This window comes from Penicilliopsis zonata, assembly GCF_001890105.1.
Source record: "Penicilliopsis zonata CBS 506.65 unplaced genomic scaffold ASPZOscaffold_29, whole genome shotgun sequence".
Lineage (NCBI taxonomy): Eukaryota > Fungi > Ascomycota > Eurotiomycetes > Eurotiales > Aspergillaceae > Penicilliopsis > Penicilliopsis zonata.
Window position 1 is genome coordinate 90997 of NW_019208935.1, and position 22019 is coordinate 113015.

A 22019-nucleotide genomic window follows, 5' to 3' on the forward strand; every position below is an offset into this window, starting at 1 on the left:
CGTTCAAATGCTTTAGGCTAGCCGCGGTGAATAGACATACTATTCCTATTCTAGTTTAGTATTTGAAGGGGAGAGAGATATCAAGTATACCTTATAATATATCTCTCTCTCCTCTCCTCTTTTCTCTCTTTGTTTAAATATTTTAGTATTGCAGCCACCAATTGATTATTCATTTGCTTTGGGCCGTCACATAAGGCTCTTATTTCATCAGTCTCTAATAAGGCAACCTTCAGTTGCTGACATCTAGTTATATCGGATAGGATATTGAAAAAAGCAGTCAAATACTAAGCATATGGTGGTCATTAGGGTAGGACTGCGCTATGCGCAGACCTAGATGCTTTAGTAGAAGGGCTAGTTACAAGAGACAAATTATCATGAATCATAATACTATATGGTATCTAGATTGCCTATTTTTCTATCCACCATCACTAGAAATACTAGCGGGCTGTTATATATCTATCCTCATATTTTGACCATGAAAGAGCTCCTAAAGGGCTAGCCTGTTGCTCTCTGAATATGAAGTGGCGATTGACTTCAAATGCCGAGACCAAAAGCCGTCGCGCATGTCAGGCTTAATCCTGCTCCTGAATTATAAAATATTACATAACTATATCTAAAAGTACCAGAGTACCAGAGACAGATCTTTACCAGGTGGTGAAAGTGAAAACATTCATCCTGGATGAGAAAGAACAAGTCTTTCAAGAAGAAAAAAGATGAATGTTGAAATACTCAAGAATACTCAGTTTTCTATCTACATCTCTATGCTGATGTATAGGCAATGCAGATCAGTCCATTCTGTTGTCTGTCTATTCCATATCCATCAATCCTAGACTATATGGCTGCTCTGTATAATTAATAATACAACAGAATTTCATGTCTTGATGGCACCACTCGGTGTTTGAAATCTTACGACAGTATAGATATCAGGTATAAAAGGAGACGGAAGATATAGAGATGTATGAAAGTGGTATAATCTTATATACAATGGAAGTTGATGGGGGATATGGATGGGTCGTCACCGCGGCCACCTTTTTCAACAACGCCCACCACTGGGGGATCATCTCAGTGAGTACTACATACTATCTATCCTGATACATGAGCCGAGCTATACCGAGCGGTAAGTATATATATCAGAATGCTGATAATCAGTCCTACGGGGTCTTCCTCTCATACTTCCTCACCCACAACGACTTCCCCGACGGCAACAGTCTGGATTACGCCTTTGTCGGCGGCCTGTCCGCCTCACAGGCCTTCATGATCGCCCCCCTGGCAGCGATCATCAGCCGGCGAGTCGGCCTGAAACTGACATTGGCGCTGGGAATTGTGCTCGAGACAGCAGCCCTGCTGGGAGCCTCATGGGCAACGCAGACCTGGCAGTTATACCTGAGCCAGGGAGTGTGTTTCGGCTGGGGGCTGGGCCTGCAGTACGTGTCAACCATTGCCATCATCCCGCAGTGGTTCACCCGGCGACGGAGTCTGGCGGCGGGGATCGCGGCTGCAGGGAGTGGCACAGGCGGCCTGCTCTATTCCCTGCTCTGCGGTGCCGTCCTGCTGCCCCGGTTCGGCCCCGGCTGGACGTACCGTATCCTCTGTTTGATCCAGCTGGTGGTGAATACCGTCTGTCTGCTGCTTCTCCGTGACCGGAACAAGATCACCGGCACCATCACGCACAGTATCTCGCTTCGCCATCTCGTCTCCCACGTCGAGCTGTGGCTCTTGCTCGGCTGGGCGTTCTTCAGCACCCTCGGCTTCATGGTGATCTGGTACTCGCTCGACGACTTCTCGCGGAGCATCGGGCTATCCGCGCCCCAGGGGTCGATCGTCACGGCCGTCATGAATCTAGGCCAGGTGGTCGGCCGCCCGCTGGTAGGCTATTTCAGTGATGCTGTTGGGCGGCTGAATATGGCGTCTTTAGCAACAGGCTTGACTGCGTTGCTGTCCCTCCTACTGTGGACATTTGCTCGTTCGTACGCCTCCACCCTCTGCTTCGCTTTCTTTGCGGGTATGGTGTTTGGGGCTTTCTTCACAGTGAGGCAACGTGAATGAACCATTCAATGCCCAATACTAACAAAGTATAGGTCGTCTCGCCCGTCGCTACCGAGGTCGTGGGGCTGGAGTATCTCTCCTCCTGCCTGACCATCGTCTGGCTCACCTGCGTCGCTCCAGCAACCTGTACGTATATCTATAGATATATTTTAACATCTCTAACGTCGATAGTTGGCGAGCCGATTGCCCTGGAGCTGAGGACGGTGGGGTCGAACGACTATCTCCACGTCGAGTTATTCACAGGCTTCATTTATGTCGGGGCAACCATCTGCGTCGTTCTCCTGCGGCAGTGGAAGGTGATACGCAATGAGGATGATTTCCTATTCAGGACTTGGATTAAACGTGTCTGACATACTGTTCAATCCTCTTGACCAGATCTAGGTTAGGTTCACCCTTAGCAAATAGTCGAGTATTAAGAGTTTAGTTATGAAACCATTGGGTTTAGGGTTAGGGTTTAGGGTTGACCCTACTCTAGAATACACAGTCTGCGCTAAAGAAACAAACCATACAGATACCATCATCCCAGCATCAATCTTAAGCCTCGATGGAGCATGAAATGGAGCCATGACCTTGTATCCCCCCTATCCCGGGCCTGCCAGGTGTCATCTAGAATCTCGAGGGCCTTGAGATTGGCCGGCAGCCGGTTGATGGAGTACAGGGCGTTGAATCGCTCAACCACCAGCATCCGCTCGGTATCGTCGGCGGCCGTGAGCTCGGAGCCAGCCGTTAACAGACAGATGGCCTGCATGTTTGTATACCAGTTGGTGGTGGGGATGAGGATGAGATCCCGTACCGTCTGGACGGCATACTGGCGGATGAGTTGATCGGTGAAGTCGTCATGATCCGTGTCTTGATTGGGTTCATCCTGGTCATCCCCCGGCCGGCCACATATTCGATAGAGATTGATCAAGCCGTGGTTCTTAAAGGCATCCCCCAACAGCCCGAGCTGCTGGTCTGTCCGACTGGGCTCCCAGGCGAGTAACTGTTCCTCCAGCGCGTGCTCCAGAAGCGGGTTCCGGACGCCGGATTCGACGACACAGCGGCAATAGCGCCCCAGGTTCCCCAGCAGGTACATGATCTCGACAAAGTAGCCGGTGATGGGGTGGAAGACGCCGAGGGTGCTCTGGACGGCGCTGTACATGGAGGGGACGTTGAGCTCGGTGTGCAGGCGCGGGTCGACGAGAAAGGAGCAGGCCATGTCCCAGTAGAGATAGGAGCCGAGGGCAAGAGTGGCAAAGGGGGTGTTGTACAGGTCGGGCGAGGCGATGATCAGGTCGATGAGGGCGCGGGCGGCGCTGAGATGCTCATAGCCAAACTCGGCCGGCTCGTCCTGGATCCACGAGCTGGACAGGCCCAGCATGAAGACGCTGAGGAAGGTGGTGGGCAGCGGGCGCGGCGTGAGGCCGACCTCTGCGCGCAGGAGGCCCAGCGCGACGCTGCGCTCCTCCAGACACGTCTCCAGCCGGTCCTTGTGGAAGAACTGCTCGTGGGCGGCGCCAATGCTGGTGATGGTGTGCAGCAGGGCGGGCGACTGCTCGAGATAGGCCACGATCGGGAAGGAGAAGGGGTTCAGGTCCGGGTCGAGCACCATGATCTGGCTCGCCCGCTCGCACCAGTATCTCACCAGGCGCCGGTGCCGCGGGCTGGCCGGGTATACCGATGCTGGGAGCGCCAGGCTGGGCACTTCGACCTGCCACTGGCGCAGCTGCGGCACTGCCTCGCACACGGCGCCGCGCTTCTGGCATCGCAGACACACGGGGAACGTCTCGTCGCATTTGACGCGCCGTCGCTTGCAGTTCTTGCACCCGAACCGGCTCTTGCGCAGCTCCCGCGTCGGTGTCGGTGGCTCGTCCTGTCTCGTCGCGATCGTGGCGATGGCGGCTTCCGAGACGGGGGCAAATCGAATATTGTATTTTCATGGCATCTTGATGGTTGGGATGAGAATCTATCGCAGCGGAGGAGACAATCTGGACATATTCATTAGGGTGATAGGAGTGAAAGTGCGGGGAATCATGCTTGTCCAGGGAGGTGTATTTTTCAATCGTGTATTGTCAAATCCTGATTGTCGGTGATATCAGATAAGCTCAGGATTCTCGCATTACGCCCCAAAGAGGAAGCCGGCCAGAAATACTGTACCATATGTACCATATGTACCATATGTACCATATGTACCATATGTACCATATGTACCATATGTACCATATGTACCATATATACCATATATACCATATGTACCATATGTACCATATATACTATATATACTATATGTACCATATATACCATATGTACCATATGTACTATATGTACTATATATACCATATATACCATATATACTATATGTACTATATGTACCATATATACCATATATACTATATATACTATATATATTATATATACTATACTGTAATCTAATATAGATAGATGGCTCTCCTAACAACAATACATAACGGCCTGATTGGTACTTGATTCCCTAATTATATTCTCCTCTTGGAAACATCTCAACTCTATACTATGACTGCCTCTGACCATCACGATGAGCTCATCCAGGGCCATGTCCGTGAGCTGCCCAGCCAATTCTCCCTGCTGTCCCTGCTGGCGTTTGCCTTCTCCATCATGAACTCCTGGGTGGCCTTTGTGAGCCTGCTGGTGACCAACCTGACCCTCGGCGGGCCTGGTCTCTGCCTCTGGGCCACCATTGTTGCCTGTGCGGCCGCAACCATCATCGCCATGGGGCTGGCGGAGTTGGTTTCAGCGTTTCCCTCCAGTGGTGGGCAGTACCAGTGAGCCTATCCTATATCCTATACTTCCATCGATGATAACATTCGTCTCATTCCATAGTTGCGCCCTGATGGTCTACCCCCTCCGATACCGAGCAGCCGCTGCGTTTGCCACGGGCTGGCTCAGCGTGCTGGGATACCTGTTCACCACGGCCTCGAGTGCCATCTTCGTGGCCGAGTCGATCATGGGCGTCGCGGAGATCTATTACCCAGCCTTTGCCGCCCAGCGGTGGCAGATCTGGTGCATCTACGCCCTGATGCTGATCCTCGCCACCGTCGCCGTCACCGTCTGGCCCTCGCTGGTGCCCCGTACGCAGTCCAGCTTCTTCGGGGCCTCCGTCCTGGGCATGCTCGTCATCACCATCGCCGTCCTGGCCGCCAGTCCCACCAAACAATCGGCTGCCGTGGCCCTGGTCAACTACGACAATTCCTCCGGCTGGCCGTCGGGTATTTCCTTCATGTTGGCCACCGGCCAGTCCATGTGGTCGTAAGTAAGCCTATCCGATAAGACCCTCCCTACCCTAACGAATAATAACCTCAGATTTGCCTGCGTCGACAGCGCCACGCACATGGCCGAGGAGATCCCTCGCCCCGAGAAGAACGTGCCGTTGGCGATGCTGCTGGGCATGCTCATCGGCCTCGTCACCATGGTCGGCTTCACACTGGCCATGCTGTTCTCCGCGACGGATTTCGACCAGATCGCCACCTCCGCCGCGCCCATGTACGAGTGCTTCATCCAGGCGTTCGACTCGCCGGGCGCCTCCCTCTTCCTCACCATCTGGGTGATTATCGTCTATTTCGGCTCCTGCGTCGGCCTCATCACCACCACCGGCCGCCTCATCTGGGCTTTTTCACGCGACAACGGCCTGCCCTTCTCCAGCGTCTTCGCCACGGTCAACCGCCAGCTGCTCGTCCCTGCCAACGCCAACATCGCCACCTGTGTCTTCTGTCTGGCGTACGGCTGTCTGTATATCGGCTCCCCCGTCGCCTTCAACACCTTCATCTCCACCGCCATCCTCTTCCTCAGCCTCAGCTACACCGTCCCGCAGATCCCCCTCCTCTTCCACAAGAACCGCGACCAGTGTCTCCCGCCGCGGCCCTTTTCTCTCGGCCGCTTCCTCGGGCCCTTCTGCAACCTCTTCTCCATCGCCTGGGTCCTCCTCTATGCCCTTCTCTTCTCCTTCCCCCTGGTCATCCCCACCACTCTCGCCGACATGAGCTACGTCTCCGTCGTTCTGGTCGCCTCCATTGTCTTTGTCGGCTCCCTCTGGTTCCTCGGCGGCAAGCGCTCCTCCTTCACGGGGCCTCTGCAGTACATGGAGGCCGTCCACGCCGATCTCGCCGTTGCCAGCAAGGCGTCGCCGGCCAGTGGTTTGGACAAGTCCAGCTCGGTGTCGGAGTAATCTATCGTTTGTGCCTGAGTGAATGGCTATACTTGGTGGACTATATATAGATATACTACCACCAGTATCCAGCAATTCATAGAGAAATGTTGAATAATATATTATCATATAATAATAACTAAAATAAGGGGTATAATATATTTTAATATAACCCTCTATAACCCTATTATACAGTGTACTATCACTAATTATAAGGATTATTACGGATTATAATATTGATGAATATGTTATATTGTAGACATGCGGAAATCCTGCCATAATTCAGTGATAAGAAATCAACCAATTTAACTAGTTACTATAAGAATTAAGAATGGTCAACCAAGACGGACTTACAGTACTGATACCTGTCAATACCTGACAGATACCATTACCCACTTTCCCAATCCAGACAGTATGCGATGGATCATATAACAGATAAGTGATATATATTCCTCCCCCTGGTACCTGTGTTTGCGATACCCCCCCCCCCCTAAATCTTCAATATGGGCTCAGAAGCTGTGACGGTGGATGTGCTGGTCGTTGGCGCCGGGGTGGGCGGGATCTACGCCACGCACCGGCTCACCAAGCTCGGCCTCAGTGTACGATGCATCGACATGGCCGGCGACGTGGGCGGGACGTGGTACTGGAACCGCTACCCCGGGGCGATGAGCGACACGGAGAGTTACCTGTACCGCTACTCGTGGGACAAGGAGGACCTGCAGAGCTACCCCTGGACGCACCACTATGTCTACCAGCCGGAGATCCTGCGCTATCTGGAGCATGTCGTGGCCAAGCACGATCTGCGGCGGTACATGCAGTTCAACACGGAGATGACGGCCGCGACGTGGGACGAGGCCCTGGGCCGGTGGCACATCGAGTGTGCTGGTGCTGGTCGTCATCCCGGGTTCGTCGCCCGCTATCTGGTCAACTCGCTCGGCCTGCTGTCCGCCCCAAACTACCCAGCCATCCCCGGGCTCGAGTCCTTTGCCGGCGAGCTGGTGCACACGGCGCGGTGGCCCGAAGGCCTGGCGCTGGCCGGCAAGCGGGTGGGCATCATCGGGAACGGGTCGACGGGCGTGCAGGTCATGACGGCCATTGCCCCCGCGGTGGGCAGCCTGACCTCCTTCCAGCGGCACCCGCAATACTCGGTGCCCAGCGGGCAGGGCCCGGTGCCCGGGGGCTACCGGGCGGGCATCAACGCCCGGTACGACGAGATCTACGCCGGGGTGTGGGCGTCCAGCGTCGGCTTCGGGGTGCCCGAGTCGACGCGCAAGACCATGGAGGCCAGCCCCGAGGAGCGCCGCCAGGCGTTTGAGGAGGTATGGCGGCAGGGCAACGGGTTCCGCTTCATGTTCAGCGCCTTTGGCGACATCACCACCGATGTGGCCGCCAACGGCGCCGCCTGCGACTTCATCCGCCGCAAGATCGACGCCATCGTGCAGGATCCCCGCAAGGCCGCCATCCTCAAGCCCCGGGACCTGTACGCCCGCCGCCCCCTGTGCGATTCCGGCTACTACCAGATCTTCAACCTCCCCCACGTCGACGTGGTGGACCTCCAGGCCACCCCGATTGACGCTCTTGTGCCGCAGGGGATCCGCACCGCCGATGGCACCCTGCACGAGCTGGATGTGTTGATCTTCGCCACCGGGTTCGATGCCTTTGAGGGCAGCTACCTGCGCATCCGCATCAAAGGCCGCCAGGGGAGGACCCTCAAGGACCACTGGGCCGCCGGACCGACCGCGTACGGCAGCATCGCCTGTGCCGGGTTCCCCAACATGTTCCTCATTGCCGGCCCGCAGGGGCCCTTTGCCAACTTCCCGCCCGTCATTGAAAGCGAGACCAACTTCCTGGTTGACTGTATCCAGCACGCCGAGCGCAAGAAGACCATCATGGAGGTCACGTCGGCCGCCGAGAAGGCGTGGGGGGCGCTCTGTGACCAGCTGGTTGCCGGCTCGCTTTTTCTCACCACAGACAGCTGGGTGTTTGGGCGTAATATCGAGGGCAGACGGGCGAGCACCAAGTTCTATTTCGGAGGGCTCAACCGCTATCTGGAGTGGGTGGATGGGGAAAGGGAGGGGGGGTTTGTTGCATTCAATGGTAGTTCTCTGCCAGATGCGTGAATTCAGTGTTGGGTGGGTGTTGGGTTAGGGTTAGGGTTAGGGTTATCTACCTCAAAGTGCTGTTGAAAGGGCTCACTATATGTCCCTAGCTAGGTAGCACAAGTAACAAGTAGCATAGATACAACTGCCAGATGCGTGAATTCAGTGTTGGGTGGGTGGGTTGGGTTGGCCTAGGGTTAGGGTTAGGGTTAGGGTTTAGGGTCTAGGGTTTACTATGTGTCCTTAGCTAGGTAGCACAAGTAATACAACTAGCAAAGATACAACTGCCAGATGCGTCAATTCAGTGTTGTTGAGGATTAGGGTTAGGTTAGGGTTAGGGTTTTCCACCAAAGTGCCGTTATCAGGGTTTACTATGTGAGTAGCACAGTAGATATAGCTGCCAGAGCGTGAAGTTTCAGTGTTGGGTTGGGTTGTGTCTTGCTGTTATCATACTAGGATTACCACATCACTAGTATAATAGTTTATTAATATCTAATTCTATCTATCATTAAAGCTACTATTGGTTATTTAGACTACCATGACTCTGTCTTATTGTTCCGGCCTAATATTACTGCTTTGGGGCTCAATGCGACTGCGGGTCTTATCACTACATTTAATGTCATCCTGCCCTCCACTACTTTACTCTTTCTACTCTCTACTCTCTACTCTCTACTCTCTACTCTTTCTACTCTTTCTACTCTATTTCACTCCTCTCTACTCTCTACTCTATCTACTTCTCTAGAATGCCCCCCTCTATTCCTAACCTCACCGGCTCGTCCTCGCCCTCCGCCGTGCCCTACGGCCCCTACAAATCCTTTCCCTGGGAGCCTCTGCCAGAATACGGCGGCTCCAAGTCCGTCATCTACCGCTCTGAAGATGGCAAGGTCGTCGCTGCCGCCGCAACAGAGACCGGCACGGCGACCTTGACGTACCCGTGCGACGAATTCTTCTACGTGACGAGCGGATGGATCAAGCTCGCGGTGCATGGCGGCGACACGTTTACCCTGTCGCAGGGCGAATTTGTGTATCTGAAGAAGGGGACGACGGTGGACTTTACTTTTGGGCCGGACTTTGCCAACGTCGCGGTGTTTATTGACACGGAGAAGGTGACTTTACTCTAGAAGTATCTTCACATATCTTAATTCAGTACCGAGTAATCACATTGAATACTTTCCTATCTATATACTTTCCCCTTGGCTACTCCGTTCCGTAAACTTGATCTCCAGTCGGTGTCCCTTCGGCCCGGCCAGGTAGGCGTCCAACAAGTCCATGTCGCCGTGGTCGTGGATGGTGGTCGTGAAGTTGGCGTAGATGGCCGCCACCAGGTATTTCATTGCTGCCGATCAGTAACGTCCAATGCGGCATTCAGATGAGTCTTACAGTAGAAAGCAAAGTTGCTGCCGATGCACATCCTCCCCCCGCTGCTGAACCCCCAGAACCAGCGCTTCATCACTGCGAGATGCTCGGGGTCGGCGTCCAGCCAGCGCTCCGGCCTCCACGCGTGCGGCTCAGGGAACACCTCGGGCGTGCGGTGCAGGATATAGGCGTACGACTGGACGACGGTGCCCGCGGGGATGTCATCGTAGCCGCCCAGGGAGCACGCCCGGGGCACCACGCGCGGCTGGCCCCCGGGCACGGCGGGCCACAGCCGCAGCGTCTCCATGATCACGGCGTGGAGGATGGGCAGGCTGTCGAGATCCCGGGGCTCGGGCATGTCTTCCATCTGCACGACGGCTTTGTTCTTCTGCACCAGACTGGGGCTCACACCGCGCAGCTCCTCGTACAGCCGGGCCTGCCACTCGGGATTCCGACTCATCTCCCACATCAGATACGTCTCGGTGTTGCCGCTGGTCTCAAAGGCGGCCGAGTTGTGCGCGAACATGTCGCTGGCGATCTGCAGGCGCTGCGGATAGGCGCGAGCGGGCGCGGTGAGGTCGCTCATCGCCCGGAGGGCCTGTTCAAAGACCACCGGCTGGTTCTCCGGGGCGAGCGGCTTGCCGCTCGCCAGCAGCTGCTGGGCGCGGTCGCATTTCTCCAGATTCCAATCCTCAATGGCGCCGAACTTGGCGTCCACCGACTGGGGGACCAGGTACACGCCCACCTTTCGCAGCAGCGCCGCCAGCCCCGGGAAGTAGTACATCCAGAACAGGTACGGGTACGGCGCGAAGAAGCCGTCCAGGTACATCTGGCGCTCCCGGGCGTCGCCCAGCATGTTGCTGCTCAGCGAGCGCCCAAACTGCCAGCCGACAAACGTGTCCATGGCGTACGAGTAGTTCATCTGCAGCACCTCGACGGGCGTCTGGGACCGCGCCGCCTCGCTCAGCAGCGGCAGATACGTGTTGAACAGCACGTCGCGTGTCGAGGCCCGCGCTGTCGGCGATGCCAGCACAAACGACTTGGAGAAGGTGTTGGAGATCTGGCGCTTGCGGGCTGTATGGGGGGCGTTATCCTCAAAGGTGAAGATATTCTCGGTACTGACGATCAGAGGAAGTGAAAACGCAGTGGCAGTGAATAGATCAACTCACTTGTAGATGGCAAACCCCCGGAAGTAGAACACCGGCTTGGGGAATCCGCCCTGGTAGATCTTCTTGAGTCCCTCGTCGAAGCAGTTGATGCTGACCAGGCCGGGAGCCAGACGCACTGCCGGCCCCAGACGCATATGCCTCTCGTACACAGTGCGGTTCTCCCGGCTCGTCCATCGCATCCAGTAGATCCACAGCGGACAGAAGCCGCTCGACCAGTGGGCATGGGGGATCCGGGCCAGGGGGGAGAGAAAGGCAGGGTAAACGATCAGCTTGTACACGGCAGTCACCAGCAGCAGGATAGATAAATATAGAGACTCCATAGTGACTTTTGCCTTACCTATTCACTGTTGTCTCTGTTCACTCTGCACACTTCCCTGCTTTATACTCCGTGGACAGTTCAGGGTCGCATCTCGGTCTAGAGAGGCAAGAATTGGTGGGACAATCAATACAGCAGTAATACAGTAGTAATACAGTAGTAATACGGCAGTAATACAGCATCACTTGTATCTCATATTTAAGTTGCTCACCATTCCAGATAATCTTTAGTCTTCTCACATTCAGATCATGACTGAACCAAAGCGAGTCGCTGTCGTAGGAGGGACCGGTATGTTTCTTCTTCTATCCTTCTTCTATTCTTCTATTCTTCTGACTGTTCAGGCAACCTGGGCGGCTCCGTCGCCCTCTCGCTGCACCGGAACAGCGCCTTCAATGTCCGCGTCCTGTCTCGCAACGCAGAGGCCCCGAAAGCCAACCGGCTGGCACAGCTGGGCATCGAGGTGGTGACGGCCAACGGATGGGATGTCTCGGCTCTCGACAAGGCCCTGGCGGGGTGCTGGGCTTTATTCATCAACATCGACTCTGATAACCCGGTATACACCTGAATGAGCTGATGTCTAGAAAATCCCACTGACCGATATTGAACTTGAACAGGAGGAACAATGGAAATCAGGCAAGCAGCCGTCAGAGTTCGACATGGGCAAGAATATCATCGACTGTGCCGTGAGGGCAGGGGTCAGACACCTCGTCCATGCCTCGTTGCCCGCCGCCTCCAAGCTGACAGACGGCCGCGTTCCGATGATTTCTTTTGACGGTATCCCCTCTTTCTCCTTCACTCCCTCTTTGTTCTTTTTCTTCACTCTCATCTTTAATAAGATAAATCGCGGATTTCGGAATATATGATGGCCGCCGTCGAGACACACGCCATCGAGACTGGCACGGTGGTGAACGCCGGCTGGTTCCTCGAAAACGCGTTTGACCCCAAATACATCGTCTCCTTTGGCGGGTTTGCAGGCGCTGTCGATCCCGACGGATACCTGACCTGGAAGACGCCGCCGATGGGCAACAAGCCAGAGTCAGTGCCCTGGCTAGCGGTGGCGGACGACTACGGCGATCTGGTGCACGGCGTGCTCCTGGACCCGGCCAGATGGAATGGCCAGTATATCGACGGGGTGTCGGAATCGATGGGCTTTGGCGATCTGACGTGGACCTTTCAGAACGGTAATACCATATCCACTCTGTGTATTTTTCTATTGTTGATGTTTAGCAAAGTGACCGGCAAAAAATCTCGCTATCTCCCTGTCGACAACGGCGTCCTGACAGCCGGCGAGGCCACCAAAACAAAGGAAGTCAACGGTCTCTTCGATCTCATGCACGCCCTGCACGGCTGCTTCTTCAACGGGCGGCCCACGGAGCATGAAAAGGCGCGGCTCCTCAAGCAGGCGGCGTTGGCGGCCACCGGGCGCCAGGGGGGGTTGATGACTGTCGAGCAGTTCTTTCGCAAATACGCATGAAGCCAATATGAACATTACTCGTATACTTGTATTTGCAATTCCTAGTGGAGCTCCTCATTGGCCAAGAGAGCTTATCAATAGCCTTCTAACCAGTGGATGCTTATCAAGTAACTATTCCATTCTCAACTGATAGGCAGTGCCTGTATTGATAAGGTATTCGGGTGTATTATGGAATGCCGTATTCCGATACCATACGGTTGATGCTCCGTACAACCTCGCATTCATGACTTTTTGAGTAAGTCTTTTATTGACTTCTTGAGTAAGCTATCATGAGACCATATCTATGAATCATTGTGAATTGCGATATCGGCTACTTCAATGTCTTAAGGTCGAGACACCTCACCCTGCATTCTCTCCATACCGCATTAGCCATGTCAATGTCTGACCTGTTTGTCCAGTTGACTGCCCCCAACGGGCTGACCTATTCCCAGCCCATCGGACTCTGGATCAATAATGAATGGGTGTCCTCCTCGTCTGCAGAACGGATCGTCTCCATCAATCCCACGTACGGCGGTTTTCTACCCTTTCCGCTTGCATTTCTGACACCTTTAGAAACGCAGCTGAAATCACCGCCGTCCATGCCGCCTCCTCGGCAGACGTCGACATGGCTGTCAAGGCCGCGCGCGCAGCCTTCAACAACCCGGCGTGGCGAGACTTGAGCTCGACAGCCCGCGGGGATCTCATGTTCAAGCTGTCGGCGCTGGCAGAGCAGCACAGCCACCTGTTGGCCACCGTCGAGACATGGGACAACGGGAAAGCCTTCTCCAGCGCCCAGGGAGACGTCGACGAGGTCGTTGGCACGCTCAAGTACTACGCCGGCTTTGCAGACAAGATCCATGGCCAGACAATTGAGACCAGTCCGGCCAAGTTTGCCTATACCTTGAGGGAGCCGGTGGGAGTCTGTGGGCAGATCATTCCGTACGCCTACCCAACCCTATCCTAACTCTTCTCTACTGCTTCGATTTGCTAATTTCTAGATGGAATTACCCCCTGGCGATGGCTGCGTGGAAATTGGGCCCTGCGCTGGCGTGTGGAAACACCGTCGTGCTCAAGGCCGCGGAATCGACCCCCCTGTCGATCCTGGTCTTCGCCAACCTCATCAAAGAGGCTGGATTCCCTCCAGGCGTAATCAACATTATCAACGGGCACGGGAGGGAGGCTGGCGCCGCGCTCATCCAGCACCCAGATGTCGATAAGGTGGCCTTTACAGGGAGCACAGCAACCGGCCGCGAGATCATGAAGATGGCCAGCCAGACGCTCAAGACAATCACCCTCGAGACAGGCGGCAAGAGCCCGCTGCTGGTCTTTGCCGACGCAGACCTCGACAACGCCGTCTACTGGGCGCACAAGGGGATCATGGCCAACCAGGGCCAGATCTGCACGGCGACCTCGCGCATCCTGGTGCACGACAGCCTCTTCGACGCCTTTCTCGACCGGTTTGTCGCCTACATCCCTACCGTCTCGCGGCTGGGCGATCCCTTTGTTCCGGGAACCACGCAGGGTCCTCAAGTCTCGCAGGCCCAGTACGACCGGGTGCTCGCGTACGTCCAGATCGGCAAGCAAGAGGGCGCCCGGCTGGTGTGTGGCGGGGAGCCCTTCATGAGCAGCGGCTACTTCATCCAACCGACCGTCTTCACCGAGGTGACGGAGGAGATGCGCATCTACCGCGAGGAGGTCTTTGGCCCGTTTGTCGTCCTCGTCCGCTTCACGTCGGACGAAGAGGCCCTCCGCCTCGCCAACGGAACCGAGTACGGGCTCGGCGCTGCCCTGTTCACCAGCCACCTCTCCAAGGCCCATCGCATGGCGCGTGCCATCCAGTCCGGCATGGTCTGGATCAACTCCAGCAATGACTCCGACTACCGCGTGCCCTTTGGGGGGGTCAAGCAGTCGGGGATTGGGCGCGAGCTGGGCGAGGCGGGACTGGCGGCGTACAGCAACATCAAGGCCGTTCATGTCAATCTGCGAGTTTAATCAAATTCACTATCTTGTAGCTATAGTTGTATGTAGCTATAGTCTGCTATAAACGCCGAGTTGATCCCAGCAGCTTCTAAACCTTCTTCTGCAGCTTTATCATATAAGTAGGAGAAATAAGATAGATAAAAGGTAGACAATTACTAACCTTCTATCTATCTATTATCCGCGCTAGGCTCTGCGCACAGAAAGGCATTGTGTACGGGAAGCTATTGTCGTCGCCGCCACGCTGGATCGCCTGCGCCGGTGTATGTGTCTCGGGTCGCCGGACTCTTGTACCAGGTGGGCAAAGATACCAGTCACCATGCGGTACACCCATGCAGCTCCCGCAGTGCCTACCAGGGCTCCTTTGGCGGTGGGAAGGTGTAAACCTGTTATCGTAGTTAGCTGAGTTCATGTTGTGAATAGGTTAGAAATAGAGTTAGGGTTTAGGGTTAGGGTTAGGGTTAGGGTGAGGGTTAAGATGGGATTGGGATAGGGTTGGGATAGGTACCTTTGATTCATCTCCTTCCCGGAGCTGCCAACGACCCTTGAGGTCAGGAAATGCAGCATTGAGCCCGTCGAGCTTCTGTACTTATATACAGTGCACTATATATTGCACTGTTATATAATGATATGATGGAAATACATTGTATGGTAATACCAAACCTATGAGCATACCGTATGCGCTAGTCAGGGGCCAAAACAGCTGCCTTCCCTAATTAGCACAGATGCGAGTAGTCACGGGATATTCTAGCCCCATAAAGTGAATCCTTTATCTCCCAAGGCAATCAATAGAGAGTGCGTGGCTTATTGTCTAGACTGTGGATAAGCTTCCCGATCAGGTCAAAATGCGGCCCTGTGTTATCTGCCAGCCACGGCTAATGAGGTTATAAGAGCTACTACATACAGTCTAAGTGCACCCAGTTACTCTATTCCCCACTCAACCACAATCAACATGGTCAAAGTAACAATTCTCGGCGCCGGGTGAGGGTTTGCAGCCAATAGTGCCATTGCGATTCCAATTGCTGATGATGGCAGAGTCACCGGCATGACCATTGCCAGCTGCCTGCCCAAGGACTCGGAGATCACCATTGTCGGCGCCCACCTGCCCGGCGACGCCCCGAGCAAGGAATGGGCCAGTCCCTGGGCCGCCGCCATCTGGGTCGGAGTGCACGAATCCAGCCCGCGCGAGCAGGCGATGCAGCTGCGCGCCTTTGCCGGCCTGTGGGCGCTGGCCGAGACCGACCCGGCGTCGAGCGTGCGCCGCACGACCGTCACCGAGATCATGGACATGGGCTGCAAGGCCGACGTGTGGTACCAGTACAAGGTGCCCGACTTTCGCTTCCTGGGGCCCGGCGAGCTGCCCCAGGGCGCCCTGTACGGCATGAGATACTCCTCCGTGGTCATCACCCCGACGGTCTTTCTGCCCTGGATGGCGGCCCGGCTGCAGGCCCAGGGCGTGCGCTTCCAACGGCTCAAAGTCACCTCGCTCGCCCAGCTGCAGGGTATGGGCCACGACATCCTTATCAACGCCTCGGGCTATGGCTCCAAAACCCTCCTGGACGTGCAGGACTCGGCCATGCTGCCGGTGCGTCTGCAGTCCGCCATCATCAAGCACCCCACGTATCAAGGCCTACACATCCACCGTGGCCGGGACTACTATTCCACCCAGTTTTCTCGCTTGGACGGCACCGTCTATATCGGCGGCATCATTGAGTATGGCTCCGATGATGTATCGGTCACCGAAGATGGTCGGGACTTGGTATGTCCACTCGACGAATGGTTGTGTTGTACAGCAGACTAACATATCCAGATCTTCCGTCGTGCCCACCAGGAGCAGCCGGAAGTGTTTACCTCGCCAGACGCCCAGGATTACGACCTCGTCAGCGACCATACGGGCTTCTATCCCATGCGGGCCCGCGACAAGGGCGGCGTGCGCGTGGAAAAGGAGCTGCTCGGGTCGCAGAAGGTCATCCATGCCTATGGCCAGCACGCGGGGGGTTATGTCTTCAGCTTCGGCATCGCTCACGAAGTGGCCAATTTGGTTGCCGAGTTTATGGACCAGATCCCGGCCACTTCGACTCCTGTTCGTCCTGCTCGACTGTCGTAATAAGATATAAAGCGTGTTTCTTTTGCCATCTGCATAATAAGCAAGTACATGTTGATCAGTACTGCAGAATAAACCTGAAAATATCAAGTTAATAGTAGTATATATTGCTATTTAAAGGGTCTTCATCTATTTATAAAGTATTAATAATTGTTCTATAGATACCTCAGTGCATGGTATTCTTGCTATATTCTAATACTAAACATTCTATGATCTAAATGATAAAGTAAAGGCTTTAAGATTATTCTTTTATTAGGGAAATGTTACAGCAGAGGCAGAATGGTTGGCAGGAACATAGAAGTATAGGCTAACCTAGGGGTTATATAATCCTTAGACTAAGGCTATAAAGAAAGGACTTACTCAAGAACTAGTTTAATCTATGAGACTTCAACTTATTTCTATATATATGATATATAAATAAGGGCCTTACTTCTCTTTCACTCAACTATCTTATTTAGTATGAGGAACAGCATGCTCTCAACTGGATAAAGTATACCTAAGACCAGTATTAACAGACTAGATTTAGTTAGTGATACTCAGAGCCATAAAATGTACCCTGTAGTCCGCCGTACCAGTGCTGAAGCGCTAAAAATTGATGACAGATGAGGGGTTGGGAATGTATGACAGACTCCTTATGACTCTCTCTACCCTTTCCATACTCTACCAGCTATTCTTCTTCCGTTATTCAAATGAGACCTATTCCCACGGCCGAGGAGGTCCTCCCCACCATGCAGCGCATCGTCGACCGGTACAATGCCGTGCGCGAGGAGATCGTCGAGAGCGTGTCGGTGACAACCGCCTCCTTTAACAATGTCGTCTACCCCTGCATCGAGGTCGACCACTCCTAGCCGAGGCGGAGAGTGCATGGAATTCCCGAGAGGATTTTTTTGATATACTTTGGGCAGTTTATAAAAACCAAAACATCGATCAATACGGGAAGGAATCCATTCTGTGGCTGGAAAAAGAACTGCGAGCTTACACACGAGCTGGACATGGACAGCTCTCGACGGAAGAGCGTGATGCACTCCGCAGAGAACAGACAGTGACTTCCGATCTTGAAAAGGCATTCCGCCAGAATCTGATGCAGGAGAGCAGGGGAGTCTGGCTGACACCGGAAGAGGTAGAGGGGGTTCCAGAGAGAGAACTGAAGGAATGGAAGGAATCTGCCGAGTTGGCTGGATCAGGAGAAGACAGCAGGATATTCATCCCCTTTGCGAATGGGGGTTATAGAGCCATCCTAACACACGCCACATCTCCCGTCGCCCGCGAAAATATGTGGCGGGCTCATGGCGTGAAGCTGCCCGAAAATGTGCCCATTCTGCAGGAGATCGTCTCACGGCGTGAGGCAATGGCCCATCTGCTGGGATATTCAGACCATGCGGCCTTTCGGCTAGAGGAGCGGATGATACAGGATGCAGATCAAGTTGCTACTTTCTTGGCACGATTGCAGGATATAATACGCCCATACGCCCAGAGGGAAGTCAATGCATTAAAAGAGATGAGAAGGATGGACAAGGATCAGGAGTGCCAGGATGACACGCTTCCCCCATGGGATCGGCTGTATTATCAACGACAGCTAGAAACATCGTTTCATTGCGACCAGGAGGCCATCGCAGAGTATTTCCCCTTGCAACAGACAGCAACGGCAATGCTTGATATCTTCGCCACGATGCTGAATCTCCGTTTTGACTCTGTGGAGGGATTAACATTCCCCTTGATCTGGCACGAGAGTGTGCGGGTGTTCACTGTATGGGATGGAGATGTCTTTCTAGGCAATCTTTATCTTAATCTTGTCTGGCGGGAGAAGAAGTATAGGGGGGAGCAGTGTGTGATCATGGAGCTGGTAAGGATTATGGAAATCATGGTTATAAAATCTAAGCAGTCATTATCAGGGATACTCTCATGGTAAGAGACAGCCTCCATCTATCCTATTGATGGCTACATTCCCAGCGAAAGAAGTCATCCTGCTTCACCACCATGAAACGACCAGTCTGTTCCATGGTATATTCACCACCCTGTCACCTGTTTGACCTTACTAACTATTTAATAGAAATGGGCCACGCAATTCACAATCTGCTTTCTCACACGCAATACGCTCGTTTCCATGGAACCCTGCTCCCCATTGATTTCGGCGAGATCCCCGGCATGATGCTTGAAAACTGGTGCTGGCGAGCAGACGTTCTGCAGAAGATAAGCTGTCACTATACTTATCTAGATAATATTCTATCATCTCGCTGGCGGGCCTTGCATCCCAGACAGCCAGATCCCCCGCGATCCATTCCGGATCAGCAGATGAATGCCCTTCTGTGTGCCTGTCAAGGAAAGGCATTATACTACTCTTCCATTCTGTGGGTCTCATATACTTAACTGTCTTGTCTTCTCTTATACTTGAGCTTATCAAATAATCTCCAGGGCCACTGCACATTTTGACCTCACAATCTACAGAAAACATGGTATGATGCCCAGGAAAAACTAGGAATAGATTTCTCCACCTGTCGTGATGGCTTTGATTTTGTCAACTTCGGCCATCTGGTCAGCGGGTACGATGCAGGGTATTACGCGTACGTCTGCTGCGCTGCCATCGCCCAGGATCTATACCGCACTTGTTTCGCGGAGGACCCATGGCGGGGTGAGACGTGGCAGGAATACAAAAGGCTATTGCTTGTGCCGGGATCTTCTCGGGCTATTGGAGGCTTTTCTTGGCAGGGCAGTTGAGCCGGATGCGTTGGTCTGGGGGTGGTAGCCACAGGAAACCATGTTGTACTGTTCATATTGATTAAGAGTATATTAAGCATACCCAAGGCGCCAAGGCATCTAGATTGATATTCCAATAGTAACTAGCTACCTAATATCATTCATGACTAACAGAAGGAATGTAAATAGTTAATCATTAATATAAGTAACCTAAATATAAGCATTCCTATAGCTATAGTTATTAAGATCCGGGCATATTTAATCTAGTGATAACCCTTTTCTCTAGAAATAGGTAAAATATACTGCCAAATAATTTCCATTTCTAATACAATCATAAATGAATGTTTCTTGATTAGATGGTTATTATACTACTAAAGCAGCTTACCCCACCTTATACAACCTAGACTTTCAACATCACTTCTCTCCAATTCGTCTTCCTGATATCAAGTCAGTTCTATTAAAATGCTCTCTGCTCTGATCATTCTCATCCCTCTCATCATCCTAGTGGTGATATTGCGCCGGGCATTCCCCCGCCGGAATCTCCCCCCCGGCCCCCGTGGAATGCCCGTGATCGGGAATCTGTTTGATCTTCCCCCGTCCGGCGTCCAGGAATGGCATCACTGGCTGAAACACAAGAGTCTATACGGTAGGTTGAGTCCTCATATTCCATTTATGATGGAAACAATACTCTGTACTAAGCGACAGGCCCGATCAGTTCCGTCACCGTGCTCGGCCAGACGCTCATCCTCATCAACGACCGCGCCCTGGCCGTGCAGATCCTCGATAAAAACGCTGCAAAGCATTCATCCCGGCCGCATCTCAATTTCACTGAACTGTACGGTTCCCATGGCTTAATAATACGGATAACCCTCCATACTGACTTGGTACGATCAGCACGGGATGGGGAAACGTGCCTTCGAGTCAAGATAACGGCCCTCTGCTGCGCCGCTACCGCCGCGCCATGACTCGAGTCCTGGGAACGCGCGAGTCAACGTCTCGATTCGACCGGCTGTTGGAATTAGAAGCCCGTCGGTTCGCGTGTCGTGTGCTGCAGACGCCGGAAGACTTTGCCGCCCATAACCGGACGTGGGTTTTGATCATTTCATTGACACTTCTATACATCATTAACCTACGCACAGCGCTGCCGGTGCATTCATTCTGAATATCATCTACGGCTACCATATTGAGCCATTCGGCGAAGACCCCCTGGTCCGGCTCGCCGACCAGGCAATGAAAGAGTTTGCGGATGCGGTCGTGCCTGGGGCGTGGCTGGTCGATGTGATTCCTGCTTGTTAGTTGGACCCTGCGAGGAGGAAACCATCCATGATTTAACAGAAAAAGTGAAATATCTCCCGTCTTGGATGCCCAGGGCGGGATTCCAGCATGTCGCCCGCAGGTACTTGGCCACCGTGACGCGATTCGTCGAGGACCCCTTTGCTTTTGCCAAATGCAAGATGAGCGATGAAGATCGACCGTGTTTTGTCTCGACGCTTCTCAGCCAGGGCGAGGATGACAAGATCGTCAAATGGGCTGCGCTGGGACTGTACGGAGGAGGATCTGATACGGTATTCATTCTCTTCTTCCGTACTTGACCTACATCAGATTCCCTTTCTAAACAGCTCTGTAGTCGGTCGGTGTGCTGGAAGCATTCTTCCTGGCTATGATGGTCTTCCCCGACGTCCAGCGTACCGCGCAGGCAGAGCTCGACGCCGTGTTGGGCACACCTGTTCTACCCACAACCGCTGACCGAGACCGACTGCCATATGTCAACGCCCTCGTCCAGGAGTGCCTTCGATGGCACACAATGACGCCTCTGGGCCTCCCGCACCGGACTGATGCTGACGATCTTGTCGATGGGTTATTGATTCCGAAGAACGCGATCCTCATCCCGAACATCTGGTATGTCTGCACTTATCCGCGTGCTATCGTCTCTAATATCTCCGGCAGGGCTTTCAACAACGATGAAGAAATATATCGCAATCCCCGCGAGTTCCGACCTGAGCGTTTTCTATCCGAAAACGACTCCCACCCGTCCCTCGACCCGGCCGAGGTGAGTTTTGGCTTCGGACGAAGGGTGTGTCCAGGCCGACAAATCGCCGAGACGTCGATCTTCTTAATGATCGCGCACACGCTGGCGCTGTTCAACATCTATAAAGCCCGGGATGAACAAGGGCGCGAGATCGAGCCCGCAGTCGACTTCATGCCGGGCATTCTCAGCCATCCGGCTCCGTATGCGGCTGTGTTCACTCCGCGCAGCGCGGACCATGAACGGATTCTTCGCGAGTTTGAGAAAGAGCATCCGTTCGGACGGGGGGACTCTGAAGAGCTACAGCGGATTGTCGGGTTAGAGTAAGCCAGTGCGAGCTGATGTGCTCTTGGCCCTCTATTTGACTGTTTTTAAACTATAGATGCAATAACTTGGGACAATGGCTTTATGGGTTCATGGTTGCTATTTTTTGATGTGCTTGATTACTATAACTCATATTAAATACTTAATAAATCTAGTATTCTCTTAGGTTAAAGAGTTAGCCCTAACAGCTGTATTAGTGATAGGGATGTTGAATAGAACTTACTATAGTATTCCAGTGACACCATGACTCAAAGTAATACTCAAGTATAGCCAGGAGACCTATCTATGATGATGAG

The 22019-nt window shown here is 53.5% G+C and overlaps 11 protein-coding genes across 11 annotated transcripts; 9 read left to right on the forward strand and 2 right to left on the reverse strand.

Annotated features, from left to right (window-relative positions):
* Positions 1-984: 984 nt before the first annotated feature.
* Positions 985-2396, forward strand: ASPZODRAFT_76893 (hypothetical protein; the record flags this gene model as incomplete). The annotated part of the gene is made up of 4 exons (XM_022730136.1): positions 985-1065; positions 1150-2028; positions 2079-2172; positions 2218-2396. The coding sequence occupies 4 exons, from the start codon at positions 985-987 to the stop codon at positions 2394-2396; spliced, it is 1233 nt and encodes a 410-aa protein (XP_022576900.1).
* Positions 2397-2563: 167 nt separating this feature from the next.
* ASPZODRAFT_155310 (hypothetical protein) lies at positions 2564-4194 on the reverse strand (the record flags this gene model as incomplete). The annotated part of the gene is made up of 2 exons (XM_022726196.1): positions 2564-3927; positions 4149-4194. The coding sequence occupies 2 exons, from the start codon at positions 4192-4194 to the stop codon at positions 2564-2566; spliced, it is 1410 nt and encodes a 469-aa protein (XP_022576901.1).
* A 363-nt stretch (positions 4195-4557) lies between these two features.
* Positions 4558-6439, forward strand: ASPZODRAFT_155311 (hypothetical protein; the record flags this gene model as incomplete). Its single annotated transcript, XM_022726197.1, has 4 exons — positions 4558-4826; positions 4885-5310; positions 5365-6163; positions 6401-6439. The coding sequence occupies 4 exons, from the start codon at positions 4558-4560 to the stop codon at positions 6437-6439; spliced, it is 1533 nt and encodes a 510-aa protein (XP_022576902.1).
* Positions 6440-6708: 269 nt separating this feature from the next.
* ASPZODRAFT_2119969 (hypothetical protein) lies at positions 6709-8325 on the forward strand (the record flags this gene model as incomplete). The annotated part of the gene is made up of 1 exon (XM_022727793.1): positions 6709-8325. The coding sequence occupies one exon, from the start codon at positions 6709-6711 to the stop codon at positions 8323-8325; it is 1617 nt and encodes a 538-aa protein (XP_022576903.1).
* Positions 8326-9047: 722 nt separating this feature from the next.
* On the forward strand, positions 9048-9453 carry ASPZODRAFT_2119970 (hypothetical protein; the record flags this gene model as incomplete). The annotated part of the gene is made up of 1 exon (XM_022727794.1): positions 9048-9453. The coding sequence occupies one exon, from the start codon at positions 9048-9050 to the stop codon at positions 9423-9425; it is 378 nt and encodes a 125-aa protein (XP_022576904.1). The 3' UTR covers positions 9426-9453.
* ASPZODRAFT_1313769 (hypothetical protein) lies at positions 9454-11595 on the reverse strand. Its single transcript, XM_022722745.1, has 4 exons — positions 11357-11595; positions 10830-11244; positions 9685-10778; positions 9454-9640 (listed from the first exon to the last, which is right to left on the reverse strand). The coding sequence occupies exons 2-4, from the start codon at positions 11147-11149 to the stop codon at positions 9483-9485; spliced, it is 1572 nt and encodes a 523-aa protein (XP_022576905.1). The 5' UTR covers positions 11150-11244; positions 11357-11595; the 3' UTR covers positions 9454-9482.
* Positions 11394-12671, forward strand: ASPZODRAFT_170187 (hypothetical protein; the record flags this gene model as incomplete). Its single annotated transcript, XM_022726928.1, has 5 exons — positions 11394-11433; positions 11487-11698; positions 11727-11919; positions 11982-12326; positions 12378-12671. 5 exons carry the CDS (start codon positions 11394-11396, stop codon positions 12617-12619), a joined length of 1032 nt encoding a protein of 343 aa, XP_022576906.1. The 3' UTR covers positions 12620-12671.
* Positions 12672-13184: 513 nt separating this feature from the next.
* On the forward strand, positions 13185-14653 carry ASPZODRAFT_137313 (hypothetical protein). Its single transcript, XM_022724278.1, has 2 exons — positions 13185-13537; positions 13597-14653. The coding sequence occupies exons 1-2, from the start codon at positions 13224-13226 to the stop codon at positions 14588-14590; spliced, it is 1308 nt and encodes a 435-aa protein (XP_022576907.1). The 5' UTR covers positions 13185-13223; the 3' UTR covers positions 14591-14653.
* Positions 14654-15527: 874 nt separating this feature from the next.
* Positions 15528-16682, forward strand: ASPZODRAFT_20515 (hypothetical protein; the record flags this gene model as incomplete). Its single annotated transcript, XM_022727608.1, has 3 exons — positions 15528-15556; positions 15611-16334; positions 16386-16682. The coding sequence occupies 3 exons, from the start codon at positions 15528-15530 to the stop codon at positions 16680-16682; spliced, it is 1050 nt and encodes a 349-aa protein (XP_022576908.1).
* A 613-nt stretch (positions 16683-17295) lies between these two features.
* On the forward strand, positions 17296-19481 carry ASPZODRAFT_162223 (hypothetical protein; the record flags this gene model as incomplete). Its single annotated transcript, XM_022726565.1, has 6 exons — positions 17296-17437; positions 17585-18522; positions 18572-18680; positions 18730-19031; positions 19125-19343; positions 19372-19481. The coding sequence occupies 6 exons, from the start codon at positions 17296-17298 to the stop codon at positions 19420-19422; spliced, it is 1761 nt and encodes a 586-aa protein (XP_022576909.1). The 3' UTR covers positions 19423-19481.
* Positions 19482-19835: 354 nt separating this feature from the next.
* ASPZODRAFT_155317 (hypothetical protein) lies at positions 19836-21726 on the forward strand (the record flags this gene model as incomplete). Its single annotated transcript, XM_022726198.1, has 7 exons — positions 19836-20019; positions 20079-20208; positions 20268-20459; positions 20513-20664; positions 20715-20938; positions 21001-21272; positions 21321-21726. The coding sequence occupies 7 exons, from the start codon at positions 19836-19838 to the stop codon at positions 21724-21726; spliced, it is 1560 nt and encodes a 519-aa protein (XP_022576910.1).
* Positions 21727-22019: the final 293 nt, after the last annotated feature.

Excerpts from the sequence above, each read along its gene's own strand:
- ASPZODRAFT_1313769 (XM_022722745.1), bottom strand. The coding sequence starts at position 11,149 with ATGGAGTCTCTATATTTATCTATCCTGCTGCTGGTGACTGCCGTGTAC. Across the intron at positions 10,779-10,829 it reads CGGGGGTTTGCCATCTACAA|TACCGAGAATATCTTCACCT; the intron begins GTGAGTTGATCT and ends TCTGATCGTCAG. Across the intron at positions 9,641-9,684 it reads CAGCAACTTTGCTTTCTACT|CAATGAAATACCTGGTGGCG; the intron begins GTAAGACTCATC and ends ACTGATCGGCAG.
- ASPZODRAFT_137313 (XM_022724278.1), top strand. The coding sequence starts at position 13,224 with ATGGCTGTCAAGGCCGCGCGCGCAGCCTTCAACAACCCGGCGTGGCGA. Across the intron at positions 13,538-13,596 it reads GTCTGTGGGCAGATCATTCC|ATGGAATTACCCCCTGGCGA; the intron begins GTACGCCTACCC and ends GCTAATTTCTAG.